Genomic DNA, 12131 nt, shown 5'->3' on the forward strand with positions numbered 1-12131 from the left:
AAAAGTATATAAAGTGTACAGTGAAACGGCCTGTTTCCACCCTGTCCCCATCCACCTGGTCTCCCCCTTCCCCTCCGCAGCGGTAACCACTTTTCTTCCTTTCTTGTGTATCGTGTGTACAAATTTACTGTCCATCCCTCTTACAGAAAAGGCAACGTATAATACTTTTTTTCTTTTTTAACCATGGAAGGAGTCATTCACCCAGTTCTGCATTTGAGGACAGTGCATTTAGTTATTCAGCAGTATTGCCATCCGTTTACCAAACGTTGTTCAAAAAGTAAGATTAAACACATTTTTATTGTTTATGAAAACCAGATCTAATTCCCATAATAACCTTTTAAAAATGCTGCTTTATCATGTCACCATCCAGTCCTAGGAACTCGTGGGCTGGGCCGCGCCCACGGGATCAGCGCTGGCGTCCCGGGACTCAGCATCCTGGTCCCTAAGCCCCTCCTTCACATCGTTTCCTCCTACTCTGTGCTGCTCGCTGGGTGGGCCCGCTTTCCTCGCTGTCACTGAAACCCTCCTGCGCCTCCATGCGGGCTCTGACCGAGGGCCGTGTGTAGGCCAGGCCACCTTCCCCTCTGTTGCTCTCATCCAAGTCTGCAACCTTGTCCCCATGAAGGCTTCCCTCGCTCCTCTGCTTGCTAGCTCACGAAGCTTCCTCTTGCTCTCCACTCCCGTGGCACAAAGTACACGTAAGGTTAGCACTTGGCATGTGGCTAATCTGCCCCCGCCCAGGTAGATCAGAAGTGCCTTTGGAGGCAAACCATTTTCAGCTGTGTCTCCCGGGCTCCAGACCCCGTGCCCCATCTCGTTGCTCCACTTGCTCTGCACCGTAGCCGACGGGGCTTTGTGTATTCATGACGGAGAGTCTCTGTTTTTGAAAAGGCTGGCTTTCCTAGCTGTCACACTCAGAAGCCATGTGGAAAACAAAATGTGTCATTTCGTCAATTAAGAGTAAATATTTCCGCAAGGAAGCCTACAGCAGAGTAAAAGCAAAAGACAAGCGGAGGGTTGCAGAGAAAAAGGCTGATTTCCTTAATGTACAAAGTGTTCCTATAAATTGATATGATCAGTAGTAACTCAGTAGAAAAATGGGTAAAGGGCAAGAACAGACAGTTCACAGAAAAAAATTGTTCAACCTCATTCATAATAAGAAAAATTAAAACGTATAATGAGATACCATTTTTTTACTATCAGACTGGCAAAAATCCCCATTAACAGGTTAGATAACAGGCCCTGTGGGTGAGATTAAAGTATCTCAGAGACTTTCATACTTTGCTGGTAGGAGTGCAATACAGTACAACCTCTGTAGAAGTTGGCCAGACAATGTCTATCAAAGTTACAAAAGCATTTACATTCCCACTGCTGAGACATTATTCTACAAATATACCTGTGCACGTAAGAGATGACATCTGTTGTGTGTTGATTTTGATTGTGAGTTGAGACCTGTAGCTTGAAAAACTCATTATTACATAAACTGATTGATACGCCGCTCTACTTAGTCTAGTATAAATTAAGATTCACTTTAAATTTAGATGTAAGTAGGGTTAAATATAAAATTCCATAACTTGGAATATTGTAGGTACCTTGTGGCTGAGTTGCATAAGTATTAAATGTTATCTCCATACACAGTGGGCTGTTATTTAATATTCATATTTAATAGCCCAATTAAAATTTTTTTTCCATAAAGTTGCTAGATTGTTCATAGATATGCCGTAGCCGGTGTTTCTCAAAGCCCTGTAGGAGGATCGAGGTTCCATCAGTTACCTGGGTGGCCTCAGCCGCACTGCAGGCTGCTGACGGGCTCGCTGCAGCGGGGCTGAAGCTGCGTGCTGGTGGCCCTGCGGGGGTCCTTGCGGTGGCCAGCGTCTAGTAGCGTGGGTCTCAGGAGGCCTCGTGTCAGAGAGGGCGATGGCAGGTAGTGAACCGTGTCCTTCCCGTTTCGTGGTCTGTTTCATTAGAATGTGGGTATGGCTCAGAGCCATCTGGGCGTCCTCTTGTGGTTCATCTGGTCTTTTCAGCAAAGTCTGAGCGCTTTCGTGGACAGCGTCCATTGGGCAGAGGTGAGACAGGGCAGTTTGATTGTAATTGATTTATAAATGCTGTTTTTAAAATGGGTGGTGTACCAGAAGAAATTGTGAGCTAAAGGACAACAATTGATATTGTTTAAGCGTTTTATATGGTTCTGGGTAACTTTTTTGTCTTAATATTTTCTTATATGAAAAGAAAACATATTCAGAGGGAAAGAAGTCCAGATGCAGCCCCAGACAACAGTTCAGATGTTTCCCTCAAAGTCTTCTTTTCTGTAATGTCTGTATGTTGGCGTGATGTGCCTTTATGTATTTTTTTAAATGAGATTTTATATATGTATATATATCTTCATATCCTGCTTTTTTTCCCCTTAATAGTGTGTCATGAACATCTTTACATGTCAGTATATACACTTATGTAATTTTTGTATAAGGCTACGTAGTGTTCATTGGTGTGAATATACAACAATGTATCTATCCAGTTTTTGTTGGATTTAGGTCATATTGGTTTTTTGTTTTTGTTTTCAGAGGGAAGGGGGCAGGTTGTAAGGCGGACGGTAAGCAGTATGGGCACCACCTGCGGGCCCAGCGTGCAGAGGCGCACAGCTCAGCCTGCACACATCCTGGGCCCCGCTGTCTGTGCTCTGCCTTTCTCGCTAGGCTCCCCAGGCACAGAGCACTCGGGACTCGGTCTCTGAGAGACTAGACCTTGTGACATGTGTGGATACTTGGAAGACTTTCTGTTTGGCCCTAGCGTATCAATATACTCTAGGGACCTGCTGGAAAAGCTATAGTTAGAAAACAATTACACCTTAATTTGAGTACTTTCCTACATTCCCTAAATATTATGGATAATTGTTGCTCATGCCCTATGAAATGTGCCCCAACTAAAAGCGTTTTTACTAATATAGACACAAAAGCTTTATTGACTGTCGAGGAAAGTATTCGTTACTCATTTCTTATCTTTGGTGGGAGAACCCCCTGGGTGCGCTGAGAGTTGATCTGGTGCTTGTATGGTCTGTATCTGGACGCCTGACCACAGGGACTGGGCCAGCCTGTCTCCACTGCTGATGACACTGGGCCTTGGTTCGTTCATCCCCACGGGGAGACAGCAGTCCTTGCCTAGAGAGGTGCACGAAGGTCCAATGAAGTGGCGTGCACGAAAGCGTGGTGTAAATACCACAGTACCGTGTACATTTTAGGTGGGAAAACCTAAAAGCACCCATGCGAACTTCAGGGCCCTTTCCTCACGCCAGCATCTTACTAGAGGCCTTGCTGACACGTCCCAAACACTTGAGTTCACAAGCATTCGTTCCTGACACTGGAAGTGCAGTTGGTTTCGTTTCCTTGCGGACTCTGTACGTCTGTGCACGGGACTTGGAATATCAAGGATAAACGCAGTGTCAGTTGGATGACCACTTAATTAACAGAAGTGTTGAGGGGCAGGCGTAGGTAATTAAGTGAAGGTAGGAAAGTTGGTGTCGGCATCTGCGTTTTTATGTATCAGAAATAGAAATAGGAAGGTGAGGTGAGAAGCCACGTGCAGCCAACAGATTCTGGTCAGTCACCTGCAGCGCACGCGTGTGTGGGGTCCTGTCCCACGTGCTCCCAACACCCTCACGTTGCAAAGAGGAATCAGAGGAGGTGGCTTTCCGTGGTCGGCTACGTCTTGTTTCCCTTCATAATAACGTAGCTCATGACAACTTCTCAGGCAGGGGCTGCTGCTGTCACCTCCCTCGTACGCACGTGGAAACAGGCACAGAGAGGCTGACAGGTATGCGCAGGGCTGGTGAGGGCTCAGAACCCAGGCCGCTGGCTCACTGGCTGTGCTCTTGGCCCATGCCCAGTTCAGCTCCTGAAAGCACTTCTTAAGCCAGTCTTTGATTTAAAGGGAAATGGAACTTGAGGAAAATTAAGAGAAAAATATTGAAAAAGTAAAATCTTCCCTGTGGCAGTGTTTTTGCACATTTATCATCAAAGCCAATTCACTCCTAAAAGTGTAGAAAAAATGAGAGAATTTTTGACGACCTAAGTGCAGCAGCATGTTACTCAGAGCAGTTGTAGCGAGCACTTAGCAGAAAGAGGTGTGTGTGGTCCAGAGGCGGAACCCTCTTTAAGGGTTAGCTTCAAGTCTTCCTCAAACTCTGCAGCACACTAGTCACCGCTTCTCAGAACACGTCTTTGGACACATATCGGCTTGAGATAAAAGAGGCCAAGATCTCGGCCTCCTACTTGCGTACCCACCCAGGGAACATAGTCTTCTCTTAAATCTCGTAGCAATATTTCCTTGTTCTCCAGGAATTTAAGTATGTTAATATGCTCATGTCTCCACAGAAAGCCACCTGCAGAAAAGGGTATTTCCGGACTCAAAGTTCTGTCTTATCTTGGAATAAATCCTGACCTTATCCCTTGTGCCATGTGGGCTGCAAAAAGGACCATCTGCTTTTTTCAAATTAGCATGTTTTGGGAGCTGTAATTATTGAAGGGCTCATAGCTATTCCACGGAAAGAAATTTGGTTCCCGAACCACGTAGAATACGTTAAAATACAGCAAGGATCAGGAAAGCAAGGAGTACCAGTGAGTAGAAACCACTGGCAAGTCACGGAGGAGCGGGGAGGACTGTGGAGCCGTGGAGGCAGGGCCCGGGCCGGCCCAGCACTAGGACCGAGGGGTTAAGTGCCCCTGTGCGCCCAGTGCTGCCAGCGACACCCATCCCTGCCCTGTGGGGCTCACCGCCCAGTGGGAGCAGCGGGGACGCACGACAAGCCCTAGGCTTGGGACCGGAGGCTGGTGGCCCCGTGAAGGGGATTGGTGGGTCTGATGGTGGTTAGCATCTGGGGATCCCTTTGGAGGGTGGGTCCGTGCTTCTGGTAGAGGCCAGCCTCCTGACCGTGGGCTGCCTGTCGAATCTACTAAAGGTTGTTGTATGGAAAGTCACATTTGGTTGATTTAACTCGTGACCTAGTTAACTGTGGAAGACTTGGAAGTTATTACTACTTCAGCTTGAAACCCAAAACCACCAGTTTATGATCTCTGTTTTCTTCTTCTTTTTTTTTTTTTAGCTAAAGAAAAAATCTGGTCTTCATTGTTTTTAAACTTTTTTAAAGCTCATTTTTATCGTTTTATGTAACTGTGAATTCTAAAATAATAAAAATGAAATATTTTTGTTTCTTGTTAGAATTTCTCTGCAAAGAATGTCCAAAAATTCATATTCACATCGATCGTATAGACAAAAAAGATGTCCCAGAAGAACAAGTATACATGAAAAGATGGCTTCACGAACGTTTTGAAATAAAAGATAAGTGAGTAACGACAGTTCTAGCCCTTCAGAAACAGTGGCTCAACACAGTCACTATAGTAAACAGCGTGAGACGAATGTAAACAGTTTTATTATCTTAAGAAAGCCTTTTATGAACTCAAGTCAGATCTCATTCCATGCCTCCTCTGTCCATGTTTTAAACTTGACTGTTACAGGTCACTGTGAAAGATCTTGTTATGGGGGCTGTCCTTTGTTATTTACTGCATTTCAGTAATTTGTGTATAAAGATATAAAATTTTTTAAAGAAGAGAGAGACACACAGAAAGCTTTGTACTGTTGAGCTGCCCCAGGCCCGCCCTCCCGGGTCCAGGGGAGTGTGTGCGTGCTGAGGGCAGGCCGGCAGGCCGGCGGTGTGTGGAGAATCGGGCTGTGGGGTGGAGGATGGTGTCTCACGTGTATGTGGAACTGACTCCAGTGTATTTGTTGGAAGAAGAAGGGGCGGTTGACATTTTCACGAAAAAAGTGTCCTTTTGCTTTTAGTATTTTGGGGCCTAAACCGTTTCTGGGGTTGGCCTTGTGTTTCTCCCACCAGTAACATGACTTGGGAGCTAGTGCAGTGTTGGCCCCTGGCTGAGAGTTGCTGTGAGTTAAGTTCCAGGCGGGGCCTCTGGATGCCTCTGGCGAAGGCGGAGCTCGAGGTCAGATGAGGGTGAGCCTGTTAGTCTCCCTGTGATTGACACAGATTTCTAAAGGTAGAAATTTTAGAATTTTCTTCTCTTTTCAGGAAGATAAAAACTGGGTTCTTAGGTTTAGATATAATACTTAGAAATTGAATTTCCGTGGATGAAAATTTCAGCATATATTATTTATTTACTATTCGTTTTGTTTTCAGTGGAAATTTTATCCTTTTTGTTTTTTGAAAGATGTGTTTTAAACATCTATACTTTTTTTCCTCTTTCTGAAAAAAATGGCTCTGTGAGTTATAGGATGCACCATTTAAATTTATTAAGACCACATTGAAAAGAATGGTTTTTAAAGGCTTTAGAAAATACTTCCAGGGCTTCCCTGGTGGCGCAGTGGTTAAGAATCCGCCTGCTAAGGCAGGGGACTCGGGTTTGAGCCCTGTTCTGAGAAGATCCCACATGTCGCGGAGCAACTAAGCCCGTGCGCCACAACTACTGAGCCTGTGCTCTAGATCCTGCAAGCCACAACTACTGAGCCCACGAGCCACAGCTACTGAAACCCACGCACCTAGAGCCCATGCTCCCCAACAAGAGAAGCCACCGCAATGAGAAGCCCGTGCATCGCAACGAAGAGTAGCCCCCGCTCGCTGCAACTAGAGAAAGCCCGTGTGCAGCTACAAAGACCCAATGCAGCCGCAAGAAAAAAATACTTCCAAAATTCTGTTTATGTTCAGAAATTTTACCTGTGTTTTAGTCTCCTAAAATGCTTCTTCTCAGGAAACTGCCATTGTTTCTTCTCTCCTTGTTGTATGGCAGTAAAATATTTCCTAATTAACCCTCCTAGATTAACAAGTGAAAGCTATTAAAAATGTACTGTGTTGAAAATGAAACTATATGAAGTTTATAAACAAATTTCTGTATTTCATTGACTCTCAATTGTACATGACAATGTGTTAAACCAATTAATCAGCGCTACCCACTTTGGATATGGAAGAAATTTTAAAAGTACGATTTATGTGTTTTGACCTGAAAATCTGTTATCAGAAAAAAAACCCTGAACAATATGATTAATATCCTATGTATTTTGTGTTATAGGTGTTTATATTTAGAATGAGTCTGGACGTTTTAAAACAGTGATTTTCTCTAGGGAGTGTGAGTTGAAAGGCAACAGAAAGACTTTCCCTTTTTGTACTTTGTGTTTCCGATTTTTATGTTGAGTGTATTCTGCTATTATAACTTTACATTTTTAAAATAAGGAAACTGCATTAGCTATGCTACTTTTCCTTCTTTTACCTGCTGTTGTAATTCCATGCGAATAGGGGCGCTGGGGGGTAACTCTCCATCTATAAGAGCTGCTGGTCTTTTCTCTGACTTGTGGTAGAATAGGAGCTGCGCTGAGGAGTGTCTGGAGGGGTAAAGACGGGGGGAGGCAGAGAAAAAGGCCGCGTGCGTGTCAGGTCCCTGTGAAGTTTTAAAGATCTAAAGTTTAAAAAACATCCCCATAAAGTTACTTGAAACCATCTGTCTTTACATATTACATATAATTCCTATACATTAATCATAGAGCATATTAAAGATATTTTTAGTGTCTAGAAACTCCAATTAAACCAACTCTCTGGGTGTTTCCTATAAGGACCTATAACTTCTCCAGCATATAATAGGCAGCCAATAAATATTTGTTGAATTACAATATTGAAATGGCTAAACCTGAAAGTTAACACTTTTCTTTTTTCATTCTGGCCATAGATTGCTTATAGAATTCTATGATTCACTGGATCCAGAAAGAAGAAACAAATTTCCCGGAGAAAGTGTTAATTCTAAACTAAGTCTCAAGAAGACCTTACCATCATTCTTGATCCTAAGTGGTTTGACTGCTGGAATGCTTATGACCGAGGCTGGAAGGAAACTATATGTAAAAACGTGGATTTATGGAACCTTAATTGGCTGCTTGTGGGTTAGTATTAAAGCGTAAACGCGTAGCTGTCTCCAGGCAGTGGGATGTGCTACGTTGTTTATTACTGGCGGCTGCACATTACATCCGATTGTTCCTGAATTTAATAAGAAGTGTAAATAAAGCCTTGTTGATTGAACATTGGATGAAACAGAATTTCTGACTGAAGCCGATATGCAGTTGGTCTTAGGCAAACATACATGGTTTTACAACTTTAGTCCAGAAGCTGCTGGAAAGGGAAAAGATAAACAGAGTTTATGTTATAGTTGGCATTTCCTGTGAACTAATGTCAGCTCCAGAAGACTGTTAGGATTATCTATTTTGTTACTGTTTTGTAATTCCGATAGCTGCATTCATGAACGTTAATTTGCAGTATATGTCACTGTATTTGTTATCTTCAGTTTTTTACAACTTGACTGGTCCAAACTCTTATCACTGAAATATTTAGTGTCTTGCAGCTGTGTAATATTCTGCCTTGTGTTTAATTTCTCCAAGTCGATGAAAGAAATTGTAGTTAAGTATGGAGAAGGACACGAGGAGAGGCTGAGGAATGCTGGTGAGGGGAGCTCTGGTTAGCGAGGACTTGTATTGTATTGTGTTGTTAGCCGAGTTCACTTTATGTTGGCAAAGTGATTAGCATCTCTGGTATTTACTGAAACAGCTTCATTTGCACACCCTGTACTCTATACAAAAGAATAATGTATAAAAATACGAGAATTAAGTTTAAGTTAAAATTGTGATCCTGATTCATTGTAGCAGAACTTTAAATTGCTCAGCTTTTTGAAGATTTAAGCTAAGCTCCTAGCACTTCATGACATTTGTGCCATAAGTACTTGAAAACCTTAAGATTTCCTGTTATTTTTTATATCGAAATAATCAGTGTGAACCTTTGTTGGACCTGAGTCCATAGATATTTGAGATGGTGGGAGCTCTCAAACACCTGACTAGGTTTATTAGCATGTGCCTTTTGCCTGTTACTCTTGGGTTTATCAAACTGTTTAATCCCCAAATCATTTTGTTTATGTCATCGTGGTCGGTTTCCACTGTATTCGTGTTCTTTTCCTTTGGATCACTGGCAGGGGTGCTGCTCAGGGCTGGCCCAGGGGCTCACGGGAAAGCGCTGTGTCGCCAGCCAGCGTTGGTCCTGATGCGGAGTTGAGCCTTGTAAGCTCTCGTGAGCAGCCCACCATCCACAGCAAAGGCATTTTGCGTTCGTCTTATGTCAAGAAATCACCTTCCTCAAGCCAGTGAAGTACAGGCTTAATCCATCAGGACGGAGTGAATTTGTTTCATTCCCATTGGTATTAATGGGGCCACACAATTCATCTGTATCACCTGAAAAGAAGAGCTGTGTTTCAGGAACCAAATCACACAATTTTCAGTCATGGAACGATAAATCCCCTAGAAGAGGACCTTTTTTAAAGTGTGATCTGCTCTATTTTTAATGTTACAATTCAAGCTTGATTACCTGCTGGTCATTTAAGATACCAGTTCTGCTTCCGAGTAATGGATTTTTATCACCATTTAAATCATGATAAACAAAATGGAAACACAAATTAAGGGAAATTTGGTCTGATTTTCCAGAACCAGAGTAAGCCATTTCAAGTAACCCCTCTGAAGAGTTGGGTGGTGTGAATTGGTTTGTGTATGTTATTAGTATGTGTGTATGTATTGATACACACATTCCCACAGGACACAGTTGGCTTCATTATGAATGGGGGTGCAGGTAAAACTTGTTCTCATGCCAAACTGCAATTTTCTCTTACCCTGTAAAGTGCAATTTAGATCAACCCCATGTCTTCATTAAATACTCTTTTTAACAGTCCTAAACTTAGAAACTATTTCTAATTAGATCACAATAAATGTAAGTTGTGTAACTTACTTTGAATGTCATGGATATGTTCTCAATTTAAATTTTAAGAAGCAATACCATTGGAATCATGCTGATTATAACTGATTTGAAGAAGGCCAGGTGACCTGCATAAGATCACTTGAACAGCATGTTTCTTGTAACTATCTTTATATTCTCGCAAAAGGTCTATAAAATATTTGTTTAAAATTTTTTTTGTATCAAAATATTTGGAAAATTAGAAGCTTCTTTTTAACATGTATTGATATGACTTGAATTATTTTATGAAATTAAGAGCCCTGTATACCTGTAAATCTTTTCACATAATATCATTTAAGCTTTTGTTTGTGCTACTGTTGATTTACAGCTTAGTTGGTACTTGGTTTATCTTTAAAAGAATGCAATCAATGTGCATGCTTTTATGTTTTTCGCAGAAGGGTGTGTTGGGATGAAAGTAAAAGAAAAAATAAAATCTTTCACTGTCTCTAATGTCTGTGCTATTTTGTGACCCAAAAATTCACCAACAGTCTCTTATTCCATAAAATAGGCTTCATGGCTGGCCTTGTGTTCTGAATATATAAAACTATAATAATTTTTCTTAAGTATTGGGCAAGTGTTTTTTTAATACATTAAAATCTTCAAAATTGTGAAGCAGTATATTTGGTTAACTCATCCATATACTTTATAAGATGTATGGCAAATATTAATTACTTAACAATTCTGTGATAATTAGGAGACCTCACAGAAACATGTCAGGTGCCTAAAATTAGCCAGGTTGGTGAGTCCAGTGTGAATCTGACTAATCCTTACATCACACATACCAGTGATTTCTTTCATATGTATCATTTCCGTGTGATTTTTTTTCTCAGTTAGAATGGTACAGTTCTCCTTTATAGCCAGATTATGTAAACTTTATCGTTTCCTTAGTAATATTATGTGGTTTATACTTAGTGTTCACTGAATAGGTCCATGTCAATAAAATGATCTGAATAAATTGACCATTAAAACAAAGAAATAATATAAAAAATTTGCCCATCAAGTAAAATTAAACTGTAACCTTAATCATATTTGTTCTTGAAGCGTCAGATGGGGAAGAGGTTTCCTTGGCCCCTATTCCAGATGTCATCTTTGCTTATAAGTAGGTTTTCTTTTTTGGGTAGGGACGTGTTTTTATTATGAATTACACATTTTTAGATTGAAGATTAGCTAACTTGGAATATTATGTTACCATTTGGTATAACTGGCATTATAAACACACTAACTTAACCTAACACCTAAGCATTAGACTGAAAATTGGTACTTGGCCAAACTGATAATTGGAAATATTCAGATATTTGATGTTATATAGCTAAAATCTGCAATGACGGAATCTAAAACTTTTCGTTCAGATATTTTGGAGCGCCATGTTTGCAGTCACTAATTTATGTCAGTTTAGAGTAGTTATGATTTGACATTATCCCTAAGATTTCATTGACACCTTTTCCAATTTGTGGATGATAAAGTAAATCCATTACTTCTACCAGCTGGGGGGTCATTTTTGACCTCATTCATGCCTGAGGTCAAAGAGACAGATTCCTGGTTTTTATCCTGAGTAGAAAGAAAAAAAAAACAAAAAACTTTTTCAGAAGGCCACTCTAAATGGAAAGCTCGGTACCTTCTACACCGTGTGGGAGAAAATCTGATGTGGGCGGCAAACTCTCAATAAATGTTTACTGATGGGGACGAGACAGGTCAGTCATTCATCCAAATTAGTGACAATTCATGATCTTATATGTGAATATGTAAGAGAGACATGTTCTAAAATTTTAGTTTTATGAATCTTTACATCTGAAAAAAAAGTGGAAGAAGTTGCTGTGGATGTTCTCCGCGTGTCCAGCAGGAGAGAATATTTACTAACAGCCTTGTCTCCTTACGGTATGTTCAGAATAAATTCTGACTTATATTCTTGGGCTTATTGGTGTTTCCTTATTTCAACAAAAAGGAAAATATAAATCTCAAAAGTTATTTGGTGATATATGGGATGGTAAAGGATATATTTGGTTACAGTTACTTCATGTATATGTGATATGTAAGTATGTTTTATTGACACCTGTAGCGATAGAATACTATATATTGTTTTAAAAGCTCATTTTGCTTTTATACTTGCCAAGACTTGTTGAGTGCTTACTATGCGTTGGGCGCTGTGCTTACCCACAGGCATGATCTCTAATCCTCATAATAGATCCCGAGCAGTGGGGATCTGTTGGCCTTTGAGAGTAACAAGTCTGTAGGCGGACTGCCAGGTTTTGGGTCCTGGTTTTACCACTTGATATCTGACCTTGGGCAAGTTAAAGTTTCTGTGACCCGATTTTTT

The 12131-nt window shown here is 41.2% G+C and overlaps 1 protein-coding gene across 5 annotated transcripts in view; it reads left to right on the forward strand.

Moving 5' to 3' along the window:
* Window positions 1-10262, forward strand: part of AGPAT5 (1-acylglycerol-3-phosphate O-acyltransferase 5) — a 60133-nt gene extending 49871 nt beyond the window's left edge. For 4 of the 5 annotated variants that reach the window (XM_060136388.1, XM_060136390.1, XM_060136391.1 and 1 more), the window contains 2 exons: window positions 5215-5338; window positions 7725-10262. In XM_060136388.1, the coding sequence (XP_059992371.1) occupies window positions 5215-5338; window positions 7725-7950 (350 nt within the window). In that variant the 3' untranslated portion in view covers window positions 7951-10262. Of the gene's footprint in view, window positions 1-5214; window positions 5339-7724 lie in introns of those variants that run through there. The other variant, XR_009538246.1, reaches the window with a different exon arrangement.
* The last annotated feature ends 1869 nt before the right edge of the window (window positions 10263-12131 follow it).

The sequence above is a fragment of the Lagenorhynchus albirostris genome, chromosome 21 (genome assembly GCF_949774975.1).
Source record: "Lagenorhynchus albirostris chromosome 21, mLagAlb1.1, whole genome shotgun sequence".
In the NCBI taxonomy this organism is placed as follows: Eukaryota; Metazoa; Chordata; class Mammalia; order Artiodactyla; family Delphinidae; genus Lagenorhynchus; species Lagenorhynchus albirostris.